The 26,157-nt window shown below is 48.8% G+C and overlaps 5 protein-coding genes across 5 annotated transcripts; all 5 read left to right on the forward strand.

Annotated features, from left to right (window-relative positions):
* Positions 1-1,335: 1,335 nt before the first annotated feature.
* On the forward strand, positions 1,336-2,601 carry N7489_004953 (uncharacterized protein; the record flags this gene model as incomplete). Its single annotated transcript, XM_056710705.1, has 1 exon — positions 1,336-2,601. The coding sequence occupies one exon, from the start codon at positions 1,336-1,338 to the stop codon at positions 2,599-2,601; it is 1,266 nt and encodes a 421-aa protein (XP_056569126.1).
* A 1,580-nt stretch (positions 2,602-4,181) lies between these two features.
* N7489_004954 (trehalose-6-phosphate synthase) lies at positions 4,182-6,720 on the forward strand (the record flags this gene model as incomplete). The annotated part of the gene is made up of 2 exons (XM_056710706.1): positions 4,182-4,204; positions 4,260-6,720. 2 exons carry the CDS (start codon positions 4,182-4,184, stop codon positions 6,718-6,720), a joined length of 2,484 nt encoding a protein of 827 aa, XP_056569127.1.
* An 8,889-nt stretch (positions 6,721-15,609) lies between these two features.
* N7489_004955 (uncharacterized protein) lies at positions 15,610-16,314 on the forward strand (the record flags this gene model as incomplete). Its single annotated transcript, XM_056710707.1, has 1 exon — positions 15,610-16,314. One exon carries the CDS (start codon positions 15,610-15,612, stop codon positions 16,312-16,314), a length of 705 nt encoding a protein of 234 aa, XP_056569128.1.
* Positions 16,315-16,531: 217 nt separating this feature from the next.
* On the forward strand, positions 16,532-18,781 carry N7489_004956 (GAG-pre-integrase domain-containing protein; the record flags this gene model as incomplete). Its single annotated transcript, XM_056710708.1, has 1 exon — positions 16,532-18,781. The coding sequence occupies one exon, from the start codon at positions 16,532-16,534 to the stop codon at positions 18,779-18,781; it is 2,250 nt and encodes a 749-aa protein (XP_056569129.1).
* Positions 18,782-23,716: 4,935 nt separating this feature from the next.
* N7489_004957 (uncharacterized protein) lies at positions 23,717-24,699 on the forward strand (the record flags this gene model as incomplete). The annotated part of the gene is made up of 2 exons (XM_056710709.1): positions 23,717-24,585; positions 24,624-24,699. The coding sequence occupies 2 exons, from the start codon at positions 23,717-23,719 to the stop codon at positions 24,697-24,699; spliced, it is 945 nt and encodes a 314-aa protein (XP_056569130.1).
* Between the last annotated feature and the right edge of the window lie 1,458 nt (positions 24,700-26,157).

A 26,157-nucleotide genomic window follows, 5' to 3' on the forward strand; every position in this document is an offset into this window, starting at 1 on the left:
TGGAGCGGCGTATAGCCTTTCCGGTCCTGGATGTCTAAATCCAGACCCCTTTTTCCGAGAAGCCGTTTGACAGCGTCTACCGACCCATAGGATACTGCTTGGTGAAGAGGTGGCTCAGCATCCTGTGATGTTTGAGTACCAAGAAATACCTCAGACTTCGGATCGTTAGAAAAAATCATTTCCTTCACGGGCCTGTTGGAGCGACGTGCCCAGGCCCACGGCGAGTGGCCTGAGTCATCCTGTAGATCAGGGTCGCTGCCACTAGAAAGTAGCAGATGCACGAGCCCTATTTTGTCTGCGAAGACTGCTAGGTGGAGCGCCGTTCGGCCGTATCTGTGCTTGACGTCCACCCTGACGTTAGGTTGTTCTAGAACGCTCTTGACGGCGGAGGAATTTATTCCGGTCGGGTTTGATTAAAAGCACGTTATTTTCCATTACGATGTGACACAGTTTAGTATACGTCAGACGTCATTAAGGGTAGTGTGACATAGTCCAGCGAGTGGGTACCTGAATTCGTTGTAGTTACAATTAGCACTGGCGGCACTCATTGGTTCGACCAAGCACGCTGATCGGGATGATGACGTCATGAAGTAGTGAGCAAGCATCAACGTTGCCCCAGATTATTGAATTCATCACTGTCCTATTCCTGCTAATTGTAGAGAAGAATGAATATTACAGACAGGAAAATTATCTTCTATCCCCGACTCTCCCCGAATATGGCTGGAAGCATCAGCTGCCATATAATGCCGAATTTGCTGCGATTTTGACCCAATTAAGTCCAATTAAGTCATGTGTCCACTGTGAATGTGGACAGGTCTGGTATGCATTGTATATCACCGCCGTCCGATGCTAATCCTGCCTTTACCATAGCTGCCAGGCCGTCCATGGCGCTTTGTTGTAGTGGTTTATCCAACTAAAGGTCCTAAATGGGCCTTATATAGCAATCTAAATATTCCAATCTAGCGTTACTAGTAACTTGTAACATCGAATTTCATGAGAGCTTGAAATTCTCACATAAATTACCGGTATGTATCGATATTGACATACTGTATTTTACCAACACATTCTTTCCTGCCAGTATTCAGTGTACTTGAAGAGAATAATTGCAAAGTGTCAAATGTTCCGAGCCCCTACCATTCGTAAACTGACACGGCAAATGACGACATCGGACAGTCATAGACGAAAGCGGCCAAAGTTTGGAATAGAGAACGCCGCCGTCTTGTTTCCTATGCCTAAGAGATTCTTCCACACCTGATATACCTCGATAAAACTGACAGAGCCTCCGGAATTGATAGCAAACGCGGCCTCGCGTGGCTAGCTTCTATGAAGAGCGTCATGTTTCAATATCAAGGTAACAGCGACATAGGGCACCGGGAGGGAGGACTTGTCAGACGCTTTAGCAAATACCGACACAAGAAGCTATGCCCGGCGTCACCGTCCGCACAGTTAGACATTTCGATTGAGTCGCCTCTCGTCTGCTACGGTCCACCAGCCAACTCCACAGGAGCGCTACTCACCGGCCACTTGCGCATTACGCAAACTGAATCGGACTGCCCAGTGATACTGCACAAGTTAAGCCTAAGCCTTATTTTTGAGAAAGCAACCAATTACCCAGTCTCGAGACGCTGTCGTGCTTGCGCCACATCTGCCCAAGAGCTCAATCGCTGGGACTTCGTTACACAGTTTCATCTCAAGAACCAGACCCATGACCACCCTTTCGAATACCGGATACCTGGACACCTTCCAGCCTCCTGTCGCGGCTCCTTAGGACAGGTTATATATTTTCTTCATGCATATGCGAAGAGCATCACCGGCGAGGTGTCTATCCTGAAAGTCCCTATTAAGGTCAGCCGTGCGCTCGGTTTTGGCGTCGAGAAGATATCCATCCGGACTTTTCCACCCACAACTCTCACCTTAAAACTCATACGGCCCTCAGTCGTAAGTCTCGTGGGAAAGTTTCCGCTGAAGGTGGTACTAGCTGGTGTCATGAACAAGTGTGGCAAAACTCTGATCTGCTGCCGCTTAATGAAGTTTGCATGGCGTATCAAGGAACATCAGGAAGTGGTTTCTAGAGCGTGCGAGAAGCATATCAGCAAAGCTCCCAGCGAAGGTAAATGTGCTATTCGCCGAAAGACGCGCGTTATCGGGCAAAACGAATTGATAGGCGGATGGAACTTTGACTCAGCCGGAGGAGAGACCAGCATGGAGCTTGAAGCCAGCGTTAGCCCTGCAGGGAACTCCTCGTGTGAGGCGGATTGCCAAGACGGTCTAAGAGTCACGCACGACCTTGTTATTGAACTTGTCATCATCGAGGATGTCCGTGTAAGCCGCAAGAATAAACTTCACACGCAGCACTGCGCTACCCGCGTATTACGCAGAAGCTTCGAGCTGTGTATCGCCGAACACGGAGGCCTCGATGCCTGCCCCGATGTGGAGATGCCTCCTGTGTACGAAGATGTTCCCGCCAGACCCCCGGTATACGGGGATAGTGATGCTCTCAACCATCATCCCTGGTTCTTCCTGCTTGCTTTAACTGTCGGAGAGAACGAGCGATCGTGTTATAATGGGCTGTTGCCGCGCTGCGCCATGAGCGATCTTTGAATTACTGCGGGATGCCGGGTGGTATATCGTCCATCCCACATACTGCTCTATGCAAAAGATGGGGCCAGTTGCTGCTGCTTCATTTATCGTAGCTCGGGTCACACTGGACGGCTCGGACGCTGTCCGCAGAAAAAGATCCCTCTCAATCGTCACATGCCGAAACTGGATTAGCCGTGCTGGTAATACTGTTTAAACAGATGTTACGTGTTGGATTATGCCTTTATGGGCCGCCTTGAACAGACATGCCCTGCAGATTCTTAGACAGTCATGCAAATGTATGTACACACACTTCACAAAGCCGAGCTCTGCAGGTTAGTAAAAAAGAGACCGTTAGTGGGGCAGGGTCCGGGATGCCAACGCTTCGAAGATCCTTTCTCGGCGGGCATGGACTACTGATTCCTTCCACATCCACACAATCGATAACCAATAATTGCGGGACAACTATGACTCTTTCATGTCAAAACTCTGGCCGCTCATTTATTTTACTCTTTGTCTACTGCTTTATGTTAACCGCCGAACCAATCAGGTACGCGGTTGACGGTCCAACGCTTTTTCTCTCACACAACGATGTCCTGATGAAGACACTTTACGTCCCGCATCCCTGGGGTTAGGCAGCTACCGTCTTAACAAATTAGTTGGGTCGCAAGCTCTGCTTCGAATAGATATCAAATTTCGCGTTCTTAGCTAGGAAATATCTCACCGACTATAAGCATTAATGCTGCGAAGCACATATACCAGGCAAATTTTCCGCTACGTATATTGAGGCACTACTCGGATTAAGCTTAGATTTACCTTACTGCCCAGGTTGCGGTACTTATTGCTCCATAGGGCGGGTGTAGGCAAAAAGATATTCACTAGAGTTGTATGTTCATCCATCACATGGGTAGCGTTTCCGAGGCGGAAAGTGCGATAGACACGTATCGCAGCTTCTTAAGTGGAAGTTACAGTGCAGAAGTTCAAGGCGTGATAATATTATTCGAAAATACAGTCGTCCGGCAACTCTTATTACTATGGCTTCGAATTTACTGCACCTCCTCCCCTCATGGATCAAACGCATTTCGGCAAATTTTCACGCCCCCATGTTCCAATTTACCCGTCCTCCAAGGTTAAAGAGACAGGATCGGATATAAATCGTTTTGCGCTGTGAGCTAGATATACATAGTATTAAGACATCCGACAAATATTCAGTAGCAGTTTAACACTGCCTGCTCTTTACCCGGCGATCGGAGTTAAAAGTAGACAGATTGCTTCCACTGTCACCCATATTCATTCTAATTCCTGAAACAGATGAAATAAATTATGGCACTTGATCCACTCATAGTTTCACTTAACCAAAAATAAAGGAAGACGTAGTTAAACAAAATAGATAGTGAAGAAAAGAATTACCAAGCTAGGACACCACCAATTGGGGTCCATGAGAAAAATGACGTCTTTCTTACCAACTTTTAACAAGATGTCCGGAGTGCTTATGTATATTTCATGTTTGCTTTCAAGCTATATATATACGTACATTTAGTGTGAATCTTGGCTCCCCGTAGGTAAAACCACTCGCACCCAACTGAGTCAAGATACTGGCTACTATGACGGTCTTCGTCGTGTCTCTGTATGTGGACATGAGCTTTACCTCCGCACAATTAATACTCATTACCATGGTCTAGTTTCCTTCCTCATTCTGTGGCCCCTCAACCTGAGACATCCAGCTCCTCTCAGGTTCAATTGCCAGCCCACGCTCGCCTGCCCCAAACACTCAATCCACCGCGGAGTAGGCGCGATGGCGACTACAGAGGTGAAACTGCATTAAAAGGGCATCCGTCATCCCCTGACGCAACCACGGATAACGATTGCATGTTAACCTCCAACCTACCCGTTCAAGTAAGCGAATGTACGCATGACGATTTCCTTTCAAAATCGCATCAGAAGAATTGGCTACCCACAGAAGGGGAGCATCGATGGAGTGTTATTCCTGCTAAAAGAGGCAACGACGGATTAGCAGACGCTATTCGCTCCGCTACGGATATGGGCCATCTTAATGACCCAATTTGGGTGGGCACACTCGGAGTACAAACCGATACGATGGAGCATTATGACCGGATGACCCTCGAGCGGAAGCTCGAGGATGAATACCGATCTTTGACTGTGTTTGTTTACGACCGTGATTTTGACGGACACTACATGCACTTTTGCAAGACCATTCTCTGGCCGATATTTCATTACCAGGTCCCCGACAGCCCAAAGAGCAAAGCCTACGAGGACTGTTCTTGGGCCTTTTATGTGAGGGTCAACCGGGCTTTTGCGGAGCGCGTTGCCCAAAACTGGAAGAGAGGCGATTCAATCTGGGTGCAGGATTATCACTTGATGCTCGTCCCCGCCATACTCCGAAAGATGCTCCCTGAAGCCGACATTGGATTTTTCCTTCATTCTGCCTTTCCATCCTCTGAAGTTTTTAGGTGCTTGGCCGCACGCAAGGAGCTCCTTGAAGGGATGCTCGGTGCCGATTTGATCGGCTTCCAAGTAGGAGAGTATTCCAGTCATTTTCTCCGCACGTGTGCTAGAATCCTCTCCGTGGAAGCCAACGATGCAGGTATTGAGTTGGAAGATCGTTTCGTAAAAGTCGCCACATGCCCAATTGGCATTGACCCAACCTGCTGGGACAGACGCAGGAAATCGGCCGATATCAATTCCTGGATTGACAGCATTTCAACCGCGCACCGTGGAAAGCGCCTCATCGTCTCCTGCGACAAGGTAGATGCCGTTGGCGGGATTTGTCAGAAGCTGTTAAGCTACGAGCGTTTCCTTAACGCATACCCGGAATGGGCGAATCAGGTTGTCCTAATACAAGTCGTCACCACCACGACGCAGCAGCACAAGCTGGAAGCAGGTATATCCGACGCTGCCATGCGAATCAACTCCCTGTATGCAACTCTCAACCATCAACCCTTGGTATTTCTCAAGCAGGATCTTGCGTTTCCGCAGTACCTCGGACTACTCACGGCGGCAGACGCATTGATGATCACTAGCCTTCGAGAAGGAATGAACCTAACAAGCCACGAATTCATACACTGCCAAGACGGCCTATATGGTGACAAACGGTACGGCTCGTTGATTCTTAGCGAATTCACCGGTAGTGCATCTTTATTCGGCAATCATGCGCTTTTGGTCAACCCATGGGACATTCGTCAGTGCGCGAACGCGTTATATGCGGCATTGATACGGGACTGTAGGGAACGAAAGCGGGATTGGGAGAAACTCCACCAACTGGTACTCGACAATTCGGCAATTAATTGGGTTAAGTCTTTCAAAGAAAGCATGGCTTATATCGGCGACAAGCACTTACCGTACCGAATGATGACGCTGCCCCATCTCTCTGTCGCCAGGCTCAAAGAGAGATATCAACATGCCAGCCGTCGTATGATCTTTATCCAATTCGAGGGCACATTATCCCCGTGGGGTTCCCCGAATAACGTCTTTATTGCGACCCCACAACGTACGGTTGCGACCTTGACCGATCTGACAGACGATGCTGCGAACGATGTTTACGTGCTGAGCTCGCGAATGCCGGAAGAACTGGAAAGGCATTTCCGTCACGTGATTGGAGTGGGGTTGATTGCCGAAAATGGGTGCTTGTTGCGTAAGCCGCACGCAAAAGAGTGGACCCAGCTAGTGGATCAAGCGTATACGGATACCTGGAAAGACGGGGTTTCGCATATCCTGGCATATTTCCGGGAACGAATGGAAGGCAGCTGGGTTGAAACCCGCCACTACTCGCTTGCTTTTCACTACGGGTTGGTAGCCGATAAAGGCATGGCTAAGCGTCTTGCAGCTGAGTGTGCCGACCAGGTTAATGATACCTGTAACAGCCAGGGTATTCACGCTGTGATACTTGATGGTTCTGTGATAGTCGGGCCAATAAGCATCAAGCAGGCTTCCGCGGCGGAACAGGTGTGCCGCTATGCGGAAAGCTCCATCAAACCTAAGTTTGACTTCTTGTTGACCATCGGGAGTAACCGCGAGCTTGAACATCTCTTCAGATGGGCCAACGAGCTAAAGAACACCGGAATGGTCGATTACACCATGACAGTGTCGACAGACCAACGCAGTGTGGAGGCCAAGACACATTGACACAGGGTGTGACAGGTAAGGCCACGTCATTCCATGAGGGTCATCTGGCCGCTAGACATTAACCAGGGGTTTTAAATTGCTTGCAGCGGCTGGTTTCACGCTAGGGCAACCACTCGGTATCCTTGCAGGAAAGGCGACAAAAATGGCAGCGCAGCAACCTCTCAGAATTGAGACTTGCATCAGGTAAACGCAGCAGTGCATGCCTGATGCACAGAGCCGACTGAGAGGGAGATGTAGACGATATGGACGGTATGGTCACTCATCGTCGATGCCACAGCAGTCGCATTGCAAGGGTTAGAGCATTCGATCGTATAGGTATAGGGGAGCTCGAGCAAACACGACATTTGCTCGCTTCGCATACCATGAGAGCGTGCTGTTATACGATCCGAGTCAGCAAGGCTTGAGCCACCTGGGCGACATGTTATTCCTTACCTGTCGATAAAGTTCGCAAAAGTGTACGCTTGATACGAGACCATCAGCTAGCCTCCTAACCATGTCAGCTTCCCAACTAGATCACTTCAAATTCGCTTCAGCAATGCAATCGCTATTAATTCCATGTTGTATTCATATTCGTCGCACTTTCCGGCTGTCGGTCCGAAGAAGTCACGTTTGGCGCACCGGGCAAGTCCCCGAGACGGCAAAGGCGCGTGGCAAGTCCATTTGTAACAAGAAATTGCACAGTCGCGTCTTCCGCCCTCGTCCCCACCGCCTTCACACTATTGTGGAGTCCTGAACCTCTGGCATCGCGACACATTCATCCACTATGGAAGTGCAATGTTTATCGCAAGTGGGTTCGTAACGTGCGTTTACTGTCTCAACAAATCGTCTTGTGCACCTCAGCGCGGCTTTTTAAGCGACAGCCGATTGCGATGAGCTTGTATGCGACGTGGCATGGCTGGTGACTGCATTGCAGAGAGCTGTACGTGATCTAGTTGTGAAGCCGATATGATCATTGCGCAAACTGATTGTCCCATCTCAAGCGCACATTGGAGTTTCGATGAACAGGTACGCCACGACAACTCGTCCAAGTAGATCAATCCTTGCTGACTCGGATCGTACAACAGGGGAACACCCTCATTTCTGTCACTTGAGTCGAATGCACGCGAACAAAAGTCTTGTCTGCTCGAGCTCCCCTATACCAATACGATCGTATGCTGTCTGTCCCTTCCACATGACTACTACCGTCAATAAGTCACCGGAAGATTCGTATCGACCTCGGCTTCTTTCTCCCTTTCTCCCTATAGATTCTGTGTATCAGGCAGGCCATTGTTCGATTTGTCTACCTGATACAAGACCTGAACCCCGAGGAGCGTATACCACTGCCCGACTCATACCTGTCGTTTTAGTCATTCAAACCTTCAAATACCTTCAAGCGGCTTAGGCTGCTGGTGTCGTGTGTGATACTCGTTGCCCTCGGATGCCATTTGGTGTCTTTCCAAGCCTGGAAATCTGAAAGACACAGAGGAATGCTGATGTTCTGTCCTGCTTCATGGCAGGTGAGCTGTACCTACGCAGACAGTCAGACTGTTAGCACAAGTCCACCTGCAAGAAAAAGGAGACGCAAAGTCTCTCATTCTTAGCCTACAAGTTGACATTGGCCATCTCAGCTAAAAATCGAGAGGATAACACCGGGGCACAGGCAACCAATGAGAGAGCTCACTACCCAAGAATCACCTCGGGCATACATGAAGCTGCATCATGAGGGCTGTCAAAAGTGTTGTGGTGTACCCCGTTGGATGAGTGGTGCGTAGATTTGATTCTTATGCACGCATTTTCCTAACACGAAGCACTATGTGCAAAGACCATTTACCCTGGGTGTCGCTACGGCTGCAGGTTAGTCAAGTTGGCCGCGCGTATCCTTTATCCGTTCATATCGTCTCCTAACATATCACGCACTTGTCAGGAAAGCCGGATTCTCCACATCCCCTACCTCGACTGTTCTTTGAGAATAAATCATATATCCGTCGAGCCCACCGCGCTGCGGAGGACACGTGGGCATGTCACTGTTCGAACAGGCAGCCACTGTAAAGACTTTGGTGTCCGAAACAACATCGAATCAGAGTGGTTGTGGGACCTCTTGGACTAGCCCCTGATGCTATCGCCTACTCAGAAACATGAGGAATTTTTGAATTCATTCTACCCACTTAAACGGTACCCCAACCTCAGTCAACCAGGTTCTCACATTTAGCAATGATATATATTTAGGAGAATTCAGCAGCTCACAGGCTACATATCGCTTCATTAGTTTAGATCATTATTTATAAAACCCCCAAAGGGCTAAAATTCACAACTTAATCACCTCTATGGTCCCGAAAGATTTGCTACATGAGGGTATGTTTGTCACCGAATTTGACAAACGGCGTGCTTACTAATTAGCTAACCACTTCGGACAGGGGTGATGGAAAGCATAATCTCGCTACCCGGATTTTCGGCTCGCTACTTTCCCTTTTGCGCTCAACACCAGATCCTGCAAGTCATACAGCGACAACTCGAAACCTATGCCTTCTGCTTCCTTCAGCGTTAGCTTCCATCGGAGTCTCTCGCAGCCGGATGGACTTGCCCAGAGGGCTTAGAGTTGCACAAATTCTTTCGTCTCTTGGAAGTCCATCAAGGAAAAGTCAAGGACGAATGTTTTCAGTTGACCTGGAGCACGTTAACAGGATGCCGTCGCGTGATTAGTAGCATTCGCCACGTAGCTGTGCACCGCATTCCACACGATCGGAAAACATTCCTTAAGATGGTTCGCGCGGCCATCAAATTTTCGAAATACATCGCTGGCTTCGAAAGCTCCAAAAGACTTTGTCGCATTCAAAAGTTCGTGAAGACATCGGTTTCAGAGTTCGACCAGCTGACAGCCCAGCTAAAACACAATGCCCGCTTACAAATTTCTTTGGGTGAAGCCCACCCCGATCATTTAGCCCGGCGGTTGATTTTGCTTCCGGAAGCTGCCAGGAGAGTGCTTCAGAGCGTTGAAGACGACTTCGTCTCTAAAGTGAAACAGTTTTTACACGCGGAGTTCAAAAGTACTTAGGGGTCGTCCGCGCATCCTACCTACAACATCAAGCGCATGGCGAACTGCACCGTCTCGTAAAAAGAGTAGGAATATAAAGAATGAATTCTGAAATTGCTCCTATACTTTCAAGTTCCGTGAAAATGCTCAAGCCACAGATCTAATTCTGTCTAGGTGTCAGGTCACTCCGTCCACTTTCATTCCGAACCCACCTCATCCGCTTGTCCTCAGTCATCTGTCTTGAAAGGAGTCAAAGCAACACAAAGCTCTGGAAGTGTCAAAGCCATCGAAGCGAAGACTGCCTAACAAGAGAGACCTTCCACTGCTGCTTCCACTCCTGTTCTGCACTGGTTTCCTCGGCTCGCGATTTGTCAAGAACCACTCTTAATGAAACGATAGCTCGAATCAAGCGCGGGTCCCCAGAAGGGCTGTTTGCCGGATTGAAATGATACTGCAGAGCCAGACTTTGGGTTGCGTCCATTGTGGTGCTGACAAGTTGGTCGAGCTCTCAAAACACTTGCAATAAAAATCGTTCTCAAGACCCTGTTGTCTATGTTGCTGCATTCTTTCGGCCTTCATCTCGGAAACCGACATTTTGGGCTGTGTTTTGGATTTTCTCAGTCGTGGCCGGGTTGTTTCCAAGGCCATGGTAGATCCGCTCGCCATAGAGATTTGGTGGTCCAGTAAATTTATCTCAGGAAGGGATGGCTTGATTTGTAGGGTAGTTGGTATGGTAGTAATAGGGATAGCATCTTTGGCTGTGTCCGTGGATCGACTGTAGATGCTTGAAGTGTTGTCGCGAGAGTAACCGGGAGTTCGATGTTGGAAAGGGCTAATATCGGTCATGGACTGTCCACGTCTCGGCTCTCTGAAACCGACGTACATAGGGAACGGGAGTTACTAGCGTTTTAAGAACGGAAAGTCCATTTCATGGGCGAAACAGTAAATTTGTGCTCTAAGATAGTTTCTGAACGGCTTCCCTCACATTCTCACCACCGTTGACGAAACGCGCACTCTTAGCCGTAGACCAGCACCGGCATAGTGCCAAGGTAGTCTCTGGGAATTTCACCAATGTTCCCAGGCGCCAAGTATATTGCCATACTAAGGGGTGGTATTATAGAGACGTCGTATGGTTCTTTGACAGCGAGCGAGCTTTTGTCTTCGCCCTGCCACCTACTCGCGCTTTCAGATTTCAACAAACGAGGGCGACCATAACACATGTCCACGGGTTACAAGGTATAAACAGATCATATCCAGCAGTTCGAATTCAGACTCCTATGTAGAATAATCTTATGATTCATCTAATTGTTGCTATTATTGCCAGAGTAAACCTAGTCTCCGTGCGTCTTGCATTTCATCGGGGTAACCCGTCGAGACCTAGCTAAATTTTGTATTCTACTTATTAACTGACTTCGCCAAACTACAGTTTCACCCAGCTCATAACCGCCGCCTTTTCTGCCCCAAAGCAGGCTCCAGGAAGTGAACTGGTCGCTTTGACCCCTGATAGCAGTAACAAGATCTCTGCGGGGGCCATTCTTGGGTCTGGTGATCTGCGCGACCGAACTGGGCGTAAGCCTTTTGCTCATCGAGGAATTCCTGGGCCGATTTGGGGAAACCACCAATCCTTTCGCGAAAGGTATCATTGGTAATTTCTATTGTGACCATTTCGTCAAGGCTGGTGACCCGAAAATCAACGCGCTTCCTGAAGTATCCACAAAACCGGCAAATGTCGACTAGATCTATGCTCCCTAAATCAAGTTCCTGACCAGACTTAAACCTTGCGCCGGGGAACTCGACAAGCACCCGCTGCAAGATCTCGGCAGGATTTGGTCTTGAACAAAGAACAGAACTCCCACAATGAAATGAAGCATTACCCTGGATGGGAGTTTCATCCAACTCAAAGAAAAACATTGCCGACGCGAGAATGGTCCTCACAAGCTCAGCTGGAACTGCAAAACCCATATTCGACATCGCTTCCAGCGAGCACACATCGTCTGATTCAGGGAGCGCCCCTCAATTGCCTGGTCCAGTCGGAAGACATCAGGCGTCGACAGATAGGGTAGGTAATTCAGAGCTTCCAAAAACCCTTGCTTTCCGTCCATAGATGGAGAGGACATCATGGCCCGAAACAGTCGGGGAAGAGGCCCCTCCCAGATTCGATCCAGTATGCCCGTTGGACGACTGGGGGGAGATGTTGAGAAGCCTGTTCCGACAGAGAGAAGAAGGTCGTGTCGTTTCGCCATGGGCCAGATGATGCTCGACTCTCTCAAAGCAATGGCGAGTGGATTGTTCGCACGGACCCCACCGTCTTGCAGAAAAAGGCCTGGCAACCCTTTTGGTTGGAAGTAGCTAGAAAATGTCAGCGTGTTGAAATGTCTGATGGTGCTTGGACTCACATGGGCGCTGCGCCACTACATATCGACCTGTCAAAAGCTCTTTTCGGCGAGGAAATTTGAGCGGGCATGTACACACGGCTCCGGCGCAGACTCTTGCCAGTCATCCTGACTTGCCTCCATCATTGGTGGAATTTTTAAGCCTTGTAGTAAGTCAAAGGCCTTGCTGCTATACGGGAAGCCACTCTGGCCTTCGTTTCATTGCAGATGAGTACGTTCTGTATGTGTGTTGCGTCGACTATTGCATCGATCATTTCGGAGGAATGTGTATATCTGATCAACACCGATGGCGATCGTTACGGGGTTTGGGCTAGCCATGGCAATTCTTTCTTGAAGTTGTCTTGGGCAGCCACGACTCTCCAATTTTTGGTAGTTGTTGAATCGTTCATCTTAATCCTCAAACGCAGAATTGGTTGTTTTCTGTGCGGTGAGACTAGTTCTTCACTAGTGGATAAATGTGACAACTGATCGCTCTCGATTTACCTCTAGCGATTTGATGACGGGCCGCGGTATACAGTCCACAATAGTCATATGTTCTCAACAAGCTGAGTTCTTATTAAGCTCCCAAGTGCGCGGTGTATCGTACTGTTTGCTAATGGATGGCCTCTAACTTCCATGGGCTTATCTCTTCTACAAAGCTGCATCCTTGGCTTCCTTTCCGGTTTTGCCATGGAGTTTGGGATGTTAATCATCAGTCCTGTGTTGCTGATCATGAACGGTCACATAGTTCGTCTCGATCTCCTCTACTCCGATACTCTCTCGCGGGTTATGTGAGATTTCTCCAGGCTGGGAATATCGAAGAGTTGTCTTGGCGTCAACAAGTGGCTCAAGGAGGCGTCAATACCAATGCCTTTAGCGCAGTCATATATGAATCTTCCAGGTCCAGCCTGAATGTACTAAAACAACTTTCAGGCTCTTTATACGACATCATGTGTTATCTTGACATACGTTGCTTCAGAAATACCCAAATCTAATACTATGAACGGTTCTAAGCTTTCGGTACGATAGAACCAACAGTTGAATAGGGATTACAATTGGAGTTCTTCTGTTCTGAACTGTTCACCCCCTGGTGACTACGCTGACTGGATGATCGAGGACTATAGTTTCCTGTCTGATGCTTGCCCATCATATACCCTAGTAAGGATGATTTTGCGCGGCATCTGTGAAGAGCAACAAGCCATTATGGAATGACCACCCGGACAAGTCTGCTTTGTGTTCTATTTTCACAACTTTGCCTAGGCTGAGAACCATGAGCTTGTACCTTTTTCCAACTATAGAAGAGGAAGAATGGATAGGGTCTATACTGGCTTGGATTATAACAATGGAAGAATTTGGTTGATGCCATTCCAATATTATCCGGAATGCTATTCTGGTCGCGAGGGGCCTACATCCAACGGAATGCCTTTTCGGGTCCCCCTTCCCGAGCAGTCTCCTTAAGAATCCGGCGGCAGTTCGATTGCAAAGTATCTACTGTCATTGCCCGACACTTGCAATAACAGTTTCCGGTCTCGTGTACTTCAATGTAAGTCTCATTTCTAGCAATGGACGCAATAAGTGCAATAGCCCGGTCATATGTAATATGGCGGGTGGCCTCTATATCGCAACCAACGGCTACCCGCACCTAGCATACCGGGGGAAGTAATCCTGCTCGGAAGTTCTACATAACGGACCAGCAGGCCCACGTAAGGTAAAAGGCGAGCAGCGCTTTCTGTGGCCATTTAATGTAATACAGAGAGAGCTTGCGACTAATTTCAATGTAGCCGGAGGTCGCTGATGAGATACGTCCGACATTGGCTCCTCCATTCATGCTTCATGTTCTCCTCGGCTGCTTCCCCAATCTCGCGCGACGGCTATCTAGTCTTCCACCACGCACGTCGCGACGTTGACCCATTGGAGAGATAAAGATCAGCCAAAATTGGCTGAATGAAGAATCCCTACCGGAAAGAATAATTTTTTACCGGGATACTCAAACCTACATAGCTATACGCGGAAAAGATCTTGAAATTATGTTGAATGTAACTTTAGGTAGACATAGCAAGCCGCTGTGTGTTGTTCACCGCTGGTTGGCGACTTCCTAGCCCCCCACCCCTCGGGGACCAGCTCCATACATTATGCACTTGGCATAGAAGGCTCCCTTGTAAGCTCGCGCTTTATCCTCTCCTCCTTCTGTGCTTTGAAAGAACCCAGCGGGCGAGGGGTGGGTGAACGATCAGGGATGTCTCTTCCTATTTGGTCTTGCCACTAATTGTGTAGTTTCTCCTGCTTATCCCAATGCTCAGAGATCCTTTGCTCTGCCGTGGCTAGGTCGGTGAGTCTAACCAGATCTCCTTGCGTCAACAAGACACCTCGCAGGATAGGTCTGCGTGAACAACAATCCTCGCAGGGAAGAGCTGCGCAACCAAGGACTCAGAGCTCCCGTGACTACGACTGTCGCTGCCACGAGCCCAGCGATGTAAGACTTGCGCTCCCTCACAGCCAATGAGCCCTGTGCATGTAAAAATGCGCTCATCCATGCAAGTCTTGGCTCGCCAAGGACTTGTTATGGCTCCCCAGCAACGTGCAGGCGCCTCTCCGCGGTGCTGGGGACCAGTATTCGAGTATTCAAGAGTATTCGAAGAAGGAAAGGCCTGCGCAACATCTCCGTCATCTGTTTCATATTTCGAATTGTTGCCATTGGATACATAGAGTGAGCCCTAGATAGATATTCGCAGATCTCATCACCCAAAGTAAGATCCAAACTGGACTTTCTTCGTTAGCGACTGCCGTATTCTCAGCCTCTGCCTTGATATTCTGCTACCTGGTAGAGTCCCTTTGCCGCGGTGTTATACGGTATCTGCCAGCAAACTTTAGAGCAAACAGTTGTGGTGAGGGTTGTGGTGAGGGTTGTGGTGAGGGTTGATGTCTGTTGAAATATCCCGGTTGCTGAGATAATAATGAGGCTGGGATCACGTGCATACATATATACCTGTTCACCAGCCTACTTGTATCTCAGATAACACGTAACACAACACACAATCAACTCCCATCCATAATATGAACACTGAGGCATCACTTATCGATCAACAGGTTATGAGCCCGGCACTGCTCACATCAAATTGGAAAATACCTCCCACTCCTAAGTTTTTCCCCATCAAGTGATAGCTTCATCTATTGACTGAACTGGAATTGGTCATTTAGTGCTTCAACGGAGAGGACATTTTCTAACGACCAAGAGGAAAATGAATCGTGCGGACTCGTCTCACGAATTCGGCAAAAATCACCACACCGCTACAGTTTTTCGCTAGACCAATCATAGTCTACAGCTATGTTTTACAACAGGCAGCAGGCTCATCACACCGCCACAGACGATTCACACCGCTACAGACGTATCACATTAGCACAGACACATAAACAACCTGCTCTCTATAGCACGGTGATATGCCACTTTCCCCTAAAAAGGAAACCCTGATTCTCTCGAAAAGGGGGGCCTATCTGCCACCTTAACTCATGACGAGAAAGCGCAGGTCATACAAGAGACATAGATGGACTGACGAAGAGCTCAATTTGGTATGCTATCTTCGGTACATCCGTCAGTGGCACTTCTCGCAAATCCAAAAGGCGAACTTTCCATTACTTTCCCGACACGCACTCGGCGGGGTCTATGGGCGTTTACCTCTGGAAGAGCGCACACGCCGAGCGATCACTACTGCGCCTGTTATCGGCAAGTCCCGGAATACCACAGGGCGCAACCCTCAACTTCAAGCTCAACCTGCGTTCTCCAATCCGGAACAGGGTCCAAGTCACCTCAACTCAACAAACACCGAGATCGGACATGCACCGTTGACCTCAAACGGCAATAACTCAAATCGGTACAATCTCCGACCAAACAGACCCACAACCTTCACAGAGCGAAAGCCACGATATATGGTTGACCGCGCCCGTTTTCCTCACTTCTTCGAATCGTATAGCAACCATCTCAAGTCATACGAGCTACAAGACAGTGAATACCTTCCTCCATCTCATACTCCTACTCCAAGCTCGTCGGAGTATTCCCACTCCGTCAATTCTAGTCAACCAAGTGAGACCTCGAGCCTAGAACTATTTGGTCTAGAGGCTCGATCTCCTGAAATACCGGACTACACGCCTTCTGTCCACTCGATCCGCTCGAGTGACACGTCAAATACCGAATTCTTCAGCACCGAAGAGTCCTGACCTTCATCAGGATGGATTCAAATAAATTCGAACAAATAGGCTTGAGCTCATTCTACAACGCCATACCAACACTTGATAATGCCAACGACTGGTCTCAGTGGAATCAGAAAGTAAGGAGTTTCTCCGAATCTCCCCTGTGACTAAAGATGGAACGATACCGCCTTTGGAAGAGGAGGAGGCGCAACAGTGGTCCCACCGCCAGACATTTTACTCGTCAATGATCGCGGCAAAGCTGACCCACAATGCGGCTCAGCGGATAAACGCCTTCGAAATCACTCGAGTCCAAACTCTAATCAAAGCGGTGAAAGAAAACTTCAAGCCGGAAGGTTCAGGAACATACGTCAATCTTCAGAGGAGGTACATGTCACTTCCCCGAGCGAAACGTGGGAGTGCACAAGCCCTCGGGGCCGAGATCAGAAAGATCCATGCCGAGGAACTTTTACTCGACCCCGCATGTGTCACTTCCGAGATTGAACGAACCTTCTTTTTCCTCCATGCCTTAGGTCCAGAATATGAAAGTTTCCGTGACCATATCTTCAGACAAATGGACATTGTCAATGATAGAGACGAGAACGGAAATATCACCAAAGCAGCCCCTAAGTTCGACTACATTGAGAACAAGGCCATTGAGGAGGAACATAGGAAAGGACAGCTGAGCAACCAATCCGCAGATGCAAATGCACTTCCTGCCTTCACACTCAGCCAAAGCCTTGGAGACAAGGAAGTCACACCGTCTTCAGATGGGAAAACATGCCGGATCGAGATCAACAATGTCCCTTTCTGTATTTTCTGTCGAAAACCCTATCATAGGGAGCCTCAATGTTTCAAGAAGAATCCCAACCTGAGGGACCAAGAAAAGGAGAGAAGAACACGCAGGCCAAGACCCAACGATGCATACAAGGACTTTCGTAAGCCATCTAAGAGACGGGCCAGTACGGACCATGAAGACGACGATTCAGAAGGACCGAGAGACCCCAAAAGACCGACGTTCATGGCGACACAAGTCTCAAAACAAGATATCAATGCAGCATTCGGAGCCGAAGTTGAAGGAAACGTGGCCACTTTTGGCCACATTCCCAGTATGATGGCCACAAAAACACTCTCAATCCGTGACGCTTGGATCGTGGATAGTGGGTGTGCTCAGCACGTCTGTAACAATGCCTCGAGATTCGTAAAGATGGACAAGTATGATGGCCCACCGTTGAGAAGCGTCGATACCTCAACGGCCCCTTCCGGTATAGGAGTTGCAAATGTCCTGTGCAATGTACGAGGAAGAAAGAAATGGCCCGTATTAGATGACGTTCTGTTCGTCCCAACTGCACATGCGAATCTCATATCTGTGCTGCAATTTCTCAAACGGGGAGCAAAGATCGATTTCTCAAGCAATGGCGCCATTATTCGAAATAAATCAGATGGGAAAAATCTGTTCACCGCGAGCCAATATCATGGCGTCTACGCACTCGACCTATGGGCCAAACCTGCTTTTCCAGCCTACCATGTCAGCCCGCAGTCGGCACTCTGGCACAATAGGCTCGCTCACATGAGCGGTGCGAATATACAACGACTCAAAAAGCAAGCTCACGGCATTCGGGATGATACGCCACGCCAACCTTGCAACCCATGCCTTCAGGGAAGAATGATTGAAACCCCCCATCGTCGTTCAGACGCGTGCAAAAGAGCCAAATACGCCATGGAGCTCCTCCATATCGATGTTGCAGGACCATTTGAGGAGGGCCTTGATGGCAGTCGTTACTGGCTAACCATCGTTGACGACCATACTGGATGGGTTGAGATCGTCCCCATACCACGACGGCAAGAATACGTCATTGAGTCCTTACGGTACTTCCTCGACCACAATGAACGCCCTGAGCGTAAATGCAGGCGAATTCGTCTTGACCGGATCCCGGAACAAGTGGGAGAAGAAATGAAATTTACCCTCTTCTCAAGGGCAATCCAAGCCGAAGTCACGGGCGTCGACCAGCACCAGCAGAATGGGGTAGCTGAAAGAGCCCACAAGACAATTTACGATCGAGTTGGACCAACGCTCGCGCATGCGAAACTACTGCCCAAATTCTGGCCGGAGATTGCGCGGACTGCGGCCTTCCTCTCGAATCGATCACCATCATCCAAACGTAACATGACTCCGTATCAAGCTTGGTATGGTGACAAGCCTGACCTGTCACGGCTGAGAGTCATAGGATCCAAGGGAGAGTATCTAATCCCACCCAAACAGAGAAAGAAGTTAACGGGACCAAGAACAAGGCCATGTCTACTGCTGGGATACGAAGGAAATACAAACTATCGCATCCTGCTAGAAGACGGCAGAATCATTGGTACGCCAAATGCAGAATTTCATGAAGTCCTCAACACTCCTTCCACGCAGACCAGAGAAGACGTGGGAGCCAAACAGCAGAGCTTTCCTGTGGCAACGGCTGCTGCCGCAGGGGGAGTGAGACGGTGGGACTAATAAACCAACCGTCGGCCAGTATGCGACATGCATCCGTGCCAGCCTCGGGACGTCAAATCTCCCTGGCGCCACAAGGGCAAACACAGCCTAGATCAAGGGACGACATAGTGCAAGTGCATCTGCCTCAGTCGAGTGATAATAACTCGCAGCCCGCCGTTGCTGGACAAGGAGATATAACCTTTTCGCCTACACGGAGTGACGATACCTTCGGACCCTTATCACCTGCTTCACAGGATTCCGTCCTTAGGATTGACTCACCACCCGGTAGCGACCAGCAACAAGGCGATGCTCAGCAAGGGCGAATCCCAGATTGGCTAGATTGTTCCGAGCTACGGGAGGGTGGCGCAAAACACATAGTGCAACAAACCTCACTGGAACGCCACCCAGAACTCAAGCTCCGTGACACACAAACGTTTCAAGACACACCTGGTGATGACCAAGAAGAACTCATATTGATGAATATCCCTGACAAGAATGTCATTCCGACCTTCCTGACCGTAGCAGCGGAAGAGATAGAACCCTTCGAACCGAAGTCCCTTCGACAGACCAAGAGCGATCCACGCTGGCTTGAATGGGAAAAGGGAATGGGTGAAGAGTTACAATCACTCAAACAAAACAAAACTTGGGAAATGGTTGACCCTCCCAAGGATCGCCGAGTCCTGAGCGGGAAGTGGATCTTCAAGCTCAAACGAGGACCAGGCGGAGAATCGTTCGCTACAAGTGCAGATGGGTAGTCAGAGGCTTCACCCAAGAAGGTGTCGATTATGATCAGACATTTGCTTCCGTGGTCAAACCAATGAGTTACAAAGCCCTGTTCGCAATTGCCGCAGCCCTGGATCTCGAGATCGAACAAATGGATGTCAAAACAGCGTTCTTATACGGCGGGGTAGACCATGAGACCTATGTTGAACAGCCGCATCACACTACAGACGGCACATCGAGAGTCTGCAAGCTTCGAAAGGCACTCTACGGTCTGAAGCAAGCACCTCGTATCTGGTATCAGACGCTTACAAATTTCCTCCGGGACCTTGGCTTCGAGCCCATCAACGCCGATCTCAGTATCTTTGTTCGGAGCAGCATGTACATTGCAGTATACGTGGACGATCTCTTGATCATCGGACCAAGCATTGCAGAGATAAAGAAGATCAAGAGGAGCCTCAGAAATCGTTTTCATATGACAGATCTTGGCCCCTGCAGCTACTACCTCGGCATGACCATCCGGCGAGATCGGCAGAACAGAATGGTCTATCTCAGCCAAGAGGCTTACGTGCACAAAGTCGTTCAACAATTCGGAATGTTAGACTGTGCACAAGTCAGCACGCCTATAGACACTTCACCTCTACCAGAAAGCGGTCCTGGATACATCTGCCCGTCGAATGTAAAGAACGGGTACCAGCGTGTGATCGGATCGCTGATGTATATCATGCTTGGGACTAGAGGCGATATCGCATACGCTGTCTCGGCGGCAAGCAGACACTTGGCAAATCCTGGTTCACAACATATGAAGCTCGCCCGCCGAATCCTTCGATATCTCAAAGGCACCAAATCCCTCAGTCTTGCGTATAAAGGTCAGCTTCAGATGCTCCGTGGCTTCACGGATGCAGATTGGGCTGGGTGTCACCAGACAAGACGGTCGACGGCAGGGTATCTTTTCAACATTGGAAGTGGAGCCATCAGCTGGCAATCAAAGCGCCAGAACATTGTTGCCCTGTCTACCTGCGAGGCCGAATTCATGGGCCAGACGCAAGCAACCAAGGAAGCCATCTGGCTGAGAAGACTCCTCCGCGAGCTGAACATGGGCCAGGGCAAACGCGCAACGATCATCTGCGGCGACAACCAGGGAGCCATTGCGCTGGCCTCAAACCCTCAATATCATTCGCGTACAAAGCATATGGAGATCCAGCGAAAGTGGCAAGGAGAAGTCCAAGACGCCAAGACAGTGGAGCTCAAGTATATCCCCACGTCAGAACAGATAGCGGATGGCTTCACGAAGCCCCTTGCACGAGATAAATTTGAATGGTTTCGAAAAGGCCTCGGCATTGAATAATAGCCCGGTCAGACACGAGCCTTCATACCGAAAAGGAAAAAGTAAAAACGGGGCATGCAGGCACCCTTTCCTTCCTTTTTACCACTGGTTTTGGGAGGTTTTAATGGGGCTTGGCAACCGTGATGAAGGATCGCTGATATCCTCCTGACGAAGGAGATTAGCGAGTGGGAGTGTTGAAATATCCCGGTTGCTGAGATAATAATGAGGCTGGGATCACGTGCATACATATATACCTGTTCACCAGCCTACTTGTATCTCAGATAACATGTAACACAACACACAATCAACTCCCATCCATAATATGAACACTGAGGCATCACTTATCGATCAACACACATCACCACACAAATCAACACTCACATCAACACTCACATCAACACTCACATCAACACTCACATCAACACTCACATCAACACTCACATCAACACTCACATCAACACCCACATCAACACCCACATCAACACTCACATCAACACTAACGGTTCAACACTAACTGTTCAACACAACAGGCATTCCAAGACAATGCTCATCTCTGTTTGCCTACATCTAATGAAAGATGCCAATTTCTATTGTAGCGAGGAAGCTATTGGATTGCAAGCTATCAAGGGAACGGAATGGGAAATACGTCCTTTGATAATGAAGACGCCTTCAGTTTTTACTTTATGATTTTGGCTATTGAATTGGCGAAGATCTAACTAGGACACCTTCTATGTATCCTATGATGGCCCTTCGGAACAATGAACAGATGATGAAGATGTTGCGCAGGTCTTTGCTTCTCCGAATACTCTTGGAACACTCGAATACTGGTCCCTAACACCACGAAGAGGTGCCTGCACGTCGCTAGAGGCCTTGTTTACGCAGCAATTCCCTGCAAAGCACGTTTGTTGACGCAGAACTTGTCCTGCGAAGCACATTTTTACGCTCCAGGGGCTCAGGGCAGCGAGGGAGCAGAATTCTTACATCGCTGGGCTCGTGGCAGCGACAGCCGTGGTCACGGAAGCTCTGAAGTCCTTGTTTTCGCAGCACCTCCCTGCGAGGCATATTGTTGACGCAGCACCTCCCTGCGAGAATTGTTGTTTACGCAGACCTATTCTGCGAAGCACCTTTTTACACTCGCGGGGCTCGTGGCAGCGAGGGAGCGCAAGTCTTACATCGCTGGGCTCGTGGCCGCGACAGCCGTGGCCAAGGAAGCTCTCAAGCCCGCAGACAAGAGAGGGACACTATGATGCATCGGAGTGTGAGGACCGAAGTCCTGATTTTTTTGGGCTGGGAATCCGGCTCCTTTTAGATCTTCTATTGCTGTTATGCAGGTTGATGAGGCTGTATGTATCACATTTTTTTTTCGTGCATTTCTCTAACGCCCGGGCATGTCCAATCTCCACCAGAACGGATCCGATTCGACGACCGAGCTGAACTATGTCCAGGGATGAGATAGCCGGATCGTAGCTCTTAGTTTAAACTAGGTGGCGGCAGACTTGCTTCTACCTTCCTATGTTGATGACATAAATAATAAGTCTCGGTGAGATCACCGACAAATGGAAACATTAGAGATTAACGGCGTAAGACTCATCCGGTCTAGAGCCGAATTAGAGCTCACTAGTGCAAAACCTGTGGTTATACAGCACGCATAGGCCCCAAGTGATCTCACTCAATTTGACAGGAGCCGCGGAAGACTTACGAATGCCCATCATCAGGCGGTAGACACTGTTAACAGTGTACAAATATGGAACCTGGTTTCTCGGCCGTGTCCCATCTGATCTCCCATCTGATCTCCCGCATACCACGATAATCGTTGATTAGCCATGTTCGAATAAACATTCTGAACAATATGATGAAAACAAACCACAATTTGTCGTGGATGAGGGGTTTTAGGGCGATCAGTATTATCGTGATGCCGTGGCTTGGTAGCTAGGAAGATTGTTATCGCAAAGGGGTGGAAAAAGAAAGGACAAAGGTTCCGTCGGGGAGAGGGGCCGTTGATCCCCGCGAGTAATGCGTCACAATAGCCAATGGTTAGCAATAAACAGTGGATACTATCTGCGAGGCGCCCTTTTTGGGCAAATCTAAACGAAGAAATCACAAAAATTGGAAATCGAAAGTCGGAAAATCCCAATGTTTTTGGTGGATGATGAAAAAAAAAGGAAAATATTGTTCGGAGAGCAGCAGCGGCATAGAAAAGTGACTGTTTCCAATGCAACCCGAACGACGCCCTGCGCATTCAGAAAATGCGTGCACCATGCTGCAGGACAAAAAAGTACGGTTCATTGTTTGGCAAGTCGGGGTGTTCATGCTATTGCGAACGATGCCGGGGTACGAATATAGTGACCACTCAGCTGCAAGGACAACAACCCATGGCTCTGGCAATTTAGGGATCTCTGGTTACATAAGAAACACATGTGAATATCTTTATATTCAATCCCACTGCAGTATCCATGCTCACAAGGTCTGTCGGTACAATGAAGTATGGATTAATTAGCGCACTTTAAGGGATTTGTAGTTCTAGACCCTATGTCTAGCATTCTATATAGGGTTCTGACTCAGATAACAAAAAATACTACAATACTAATTACCGAAAATTGCAATCTAAGCAAAATGTTGGTGGAACCCAGATGTACCTACAATTCCAAATAAATTTGTCAATCCCTTCCCGATCTCCTTTACCACCCTGGCTTTATCCCCAGCTTTGAGCATTGATCGACATGCAAGCTGGGGATTTTCCAGCCATGGGTCACATTCTCCTCCTTGCTCTTCTGGGTGGGAAGCATGAGCCAAGAGATGCAGAGCATCCTGAAATGCTTGTAAAAAGATTACCGATGTCTCGTACGCAAGACTTAAGACTTTACGGACGGCCTTGAGCCCACTAAGTCATTTTACTGGGCCTTGCTGCTATGGCTTTGACCCAGATGGATACGGTGGAAGCCTTCGCCTACCTTCAAGTCAACTTACCAGCGTTGATCAGCCGTATCACAGACCTCGCTGCACACACGTATGCCAAACATACCGAACACTGCGAATCCTGTCGCCGACAGGAATCTCTCAAGCTGCGATGTACTACGAACAGCTTCGTGCAACCCATACAAGCTAACCAGGTCGTACGCATCGGCGCGAGACAAAATCCTTCCAAATTCGAGAATAACATCGCGAAGGCAAAAGATTCAATGAGCCCAATCCAATGCTCTGGGCACAAGCGACACACGGACGACGAACTGCCTATTCGCCGGAACGAGCCCTTCACTTTAGTAAATAAGCGACACAAGGCCATTATCGAGTATGACGGCCATACACAGAAGGTGCTTGAAGAGGTCGCCCGGGATATTGGTATTTGCAGGAGCAATATACGACGAGCGAAAATGTCGATGCTGCAGACGCGCTTTCTCCCAAAGACAATCCACAAAACTTCTTGTTTGGTGAATCAAAGATTCGGAGAATCGGATCAGTCACGGGTAGTCGCATCAAACTTAGTCCGCCGCATACAAACCGGATCCGGCATCAGGCTCACTGGCTCCAGGAAAGCCCAGATAACGCCAGTCATTGACCTCGCGGATAATCAATTGGAATTGGCTCATAAGCTTTGTGAGACAGCAGCATATCAGGCACTGCGAGCAGGCGACTGTGTTTCGGAAATCGACAGTGCGGTGAAGAATCTCAAAACGCTTCTGGAGACGGCCAGCAATGAGCTTCGGCGCCTTACAGAACAGAAAATGCATCAAACGACTGAAGAAGATACCTCCACTTCGACCGCAACCCGCTCGCTAGGGTAGCTGCCGTGGCCACGGAAGAGCCTTCAACTGTTAGAACGAGCATTATCGAAGTCGACGATGACCCATACTTGTCAGCTGAATCCGTCAACCGTCTGGACTTTCGGTCATGAGCTGTGCTGCCTACGATGTTATTATCACTTGGTCCAAAGACTTTTTTGCATAACATATTGAGTGATTACAGATGATCCAGTGGAGAAATCAAAAAATAAAACTGGCGCCTATTTTACTATGTTCCAACCCTAAATACCAGGGCTTAAAAGTAGAAACTGTTTCCCTGGGATAATTTCTCTTGAGTTCCGAAGTCCATTGTACTACTATCTGTTTCTGAGCCGAAAAGGTACGACATAGACCAATCCTTGAAGAAACTGAAGACAGTCTTGCCCTTTTCTCAGGTGCTACCAGCCTCTGTCAAAACATGAGTAAGCTGCTCTAACTTATCACCATCCATGTGTTTGGACGCGCAAGGCTCCATCGTGTGAAGCCCGTCTCGGGTTCAGTCATGTACAAAATGAACCCAGTGAGTGGTACCTACATAATTGGGAACGAGCCAGACATATTTTGCAAGGTCTCACTCTGACGTGAAAAGGACTGAGTGGGGGTCTTCGACCACCAAGTGGGGTCTAGAGGCACTGGCGGTTGGGACTGGCTTGGAAAACTTAGATTCATGTCGAACAGTCTGGGGACCCCATGGTCCGCGGTGAGAAGGTTACTGGCCGGGGTTCGCTGCTAGGTCCCGGGACGACCTACTCCAGGCGTGTAAGTGGCGCCTCAATTGCCACCAGGTACGCCCCTAAGGGTCGGCACGAATACATATTGGTAACATTTTGAGATCGTTGAGTAATGCGGTGGTCAAAGCCTATGGCGGGACTAGCGATGGACGTTTAAATAGATGGGGTTCCCACTTCTCTAGTTACCTCAACATGGACACAATACAATCACTTATCGCAACAGGTTATGAGCCCGGATGGCATGACCTCTAAGCGCCCGGTTAAGCAGATGACCCTAACGGCCTTTCACAGCTAAGCTTTCCTATCATTTATAACATCATCAACTTAAGAAACTGACCATATTTACGCGGTATCTTGATGAAAAGCATCGAGTTTTAGTCCTCAAAGCTTTTGGATGCAATGAAGCGGATGGACTTTCGTCCGTCAAAAGAATCACAGACACCACGCCACTGTCACACTGTCACATATCACATTATTGCTATCACAGGTACCACACTGGCACAGGGTATCACGGGACTGCATCTACATCTGGCACACGTCACCCACCGTCTGCAGAAAACCCCGAGATTTTACCTCCTCGGGGTCACTATTCAGGAGGCCACCTCAACTTCCGAAACTTGTTATTGGTTCCCACGCGTAGACCGGATACAGTCAGAGACAGGAAATTTGAGGATCAGCGTCAATGGTTCGCTCAGCCTCGGAGATTCCTTCGGATGCCCGAGGCACAAAGACCTTCATAGCTGTCTCGCGTCTCGTAGCTCATAATGCGACCTGAGATGCAAAGACAAATGCTTTGGCATGTACTCTCTACGTCTGAGGCCGAATTGAGCCTGCATTAGC

The sequence above is a fragment of the Penicillium chrysogenum genome (genome assembly GCF_028827035.1).
Source record: "Penicillium chrysogenum strain IBT 35668 chromosome Unknown utg000002l_segment0_segment0, whole genome shotgun sequence".
Classification (NCBI taxonomy): Eukaryota; Fungi; Ascomycota; class Eurotiomycetes; order Eurotiales; family Aspergillaceae; genus Penicillium; species Penicillium chrysogenum.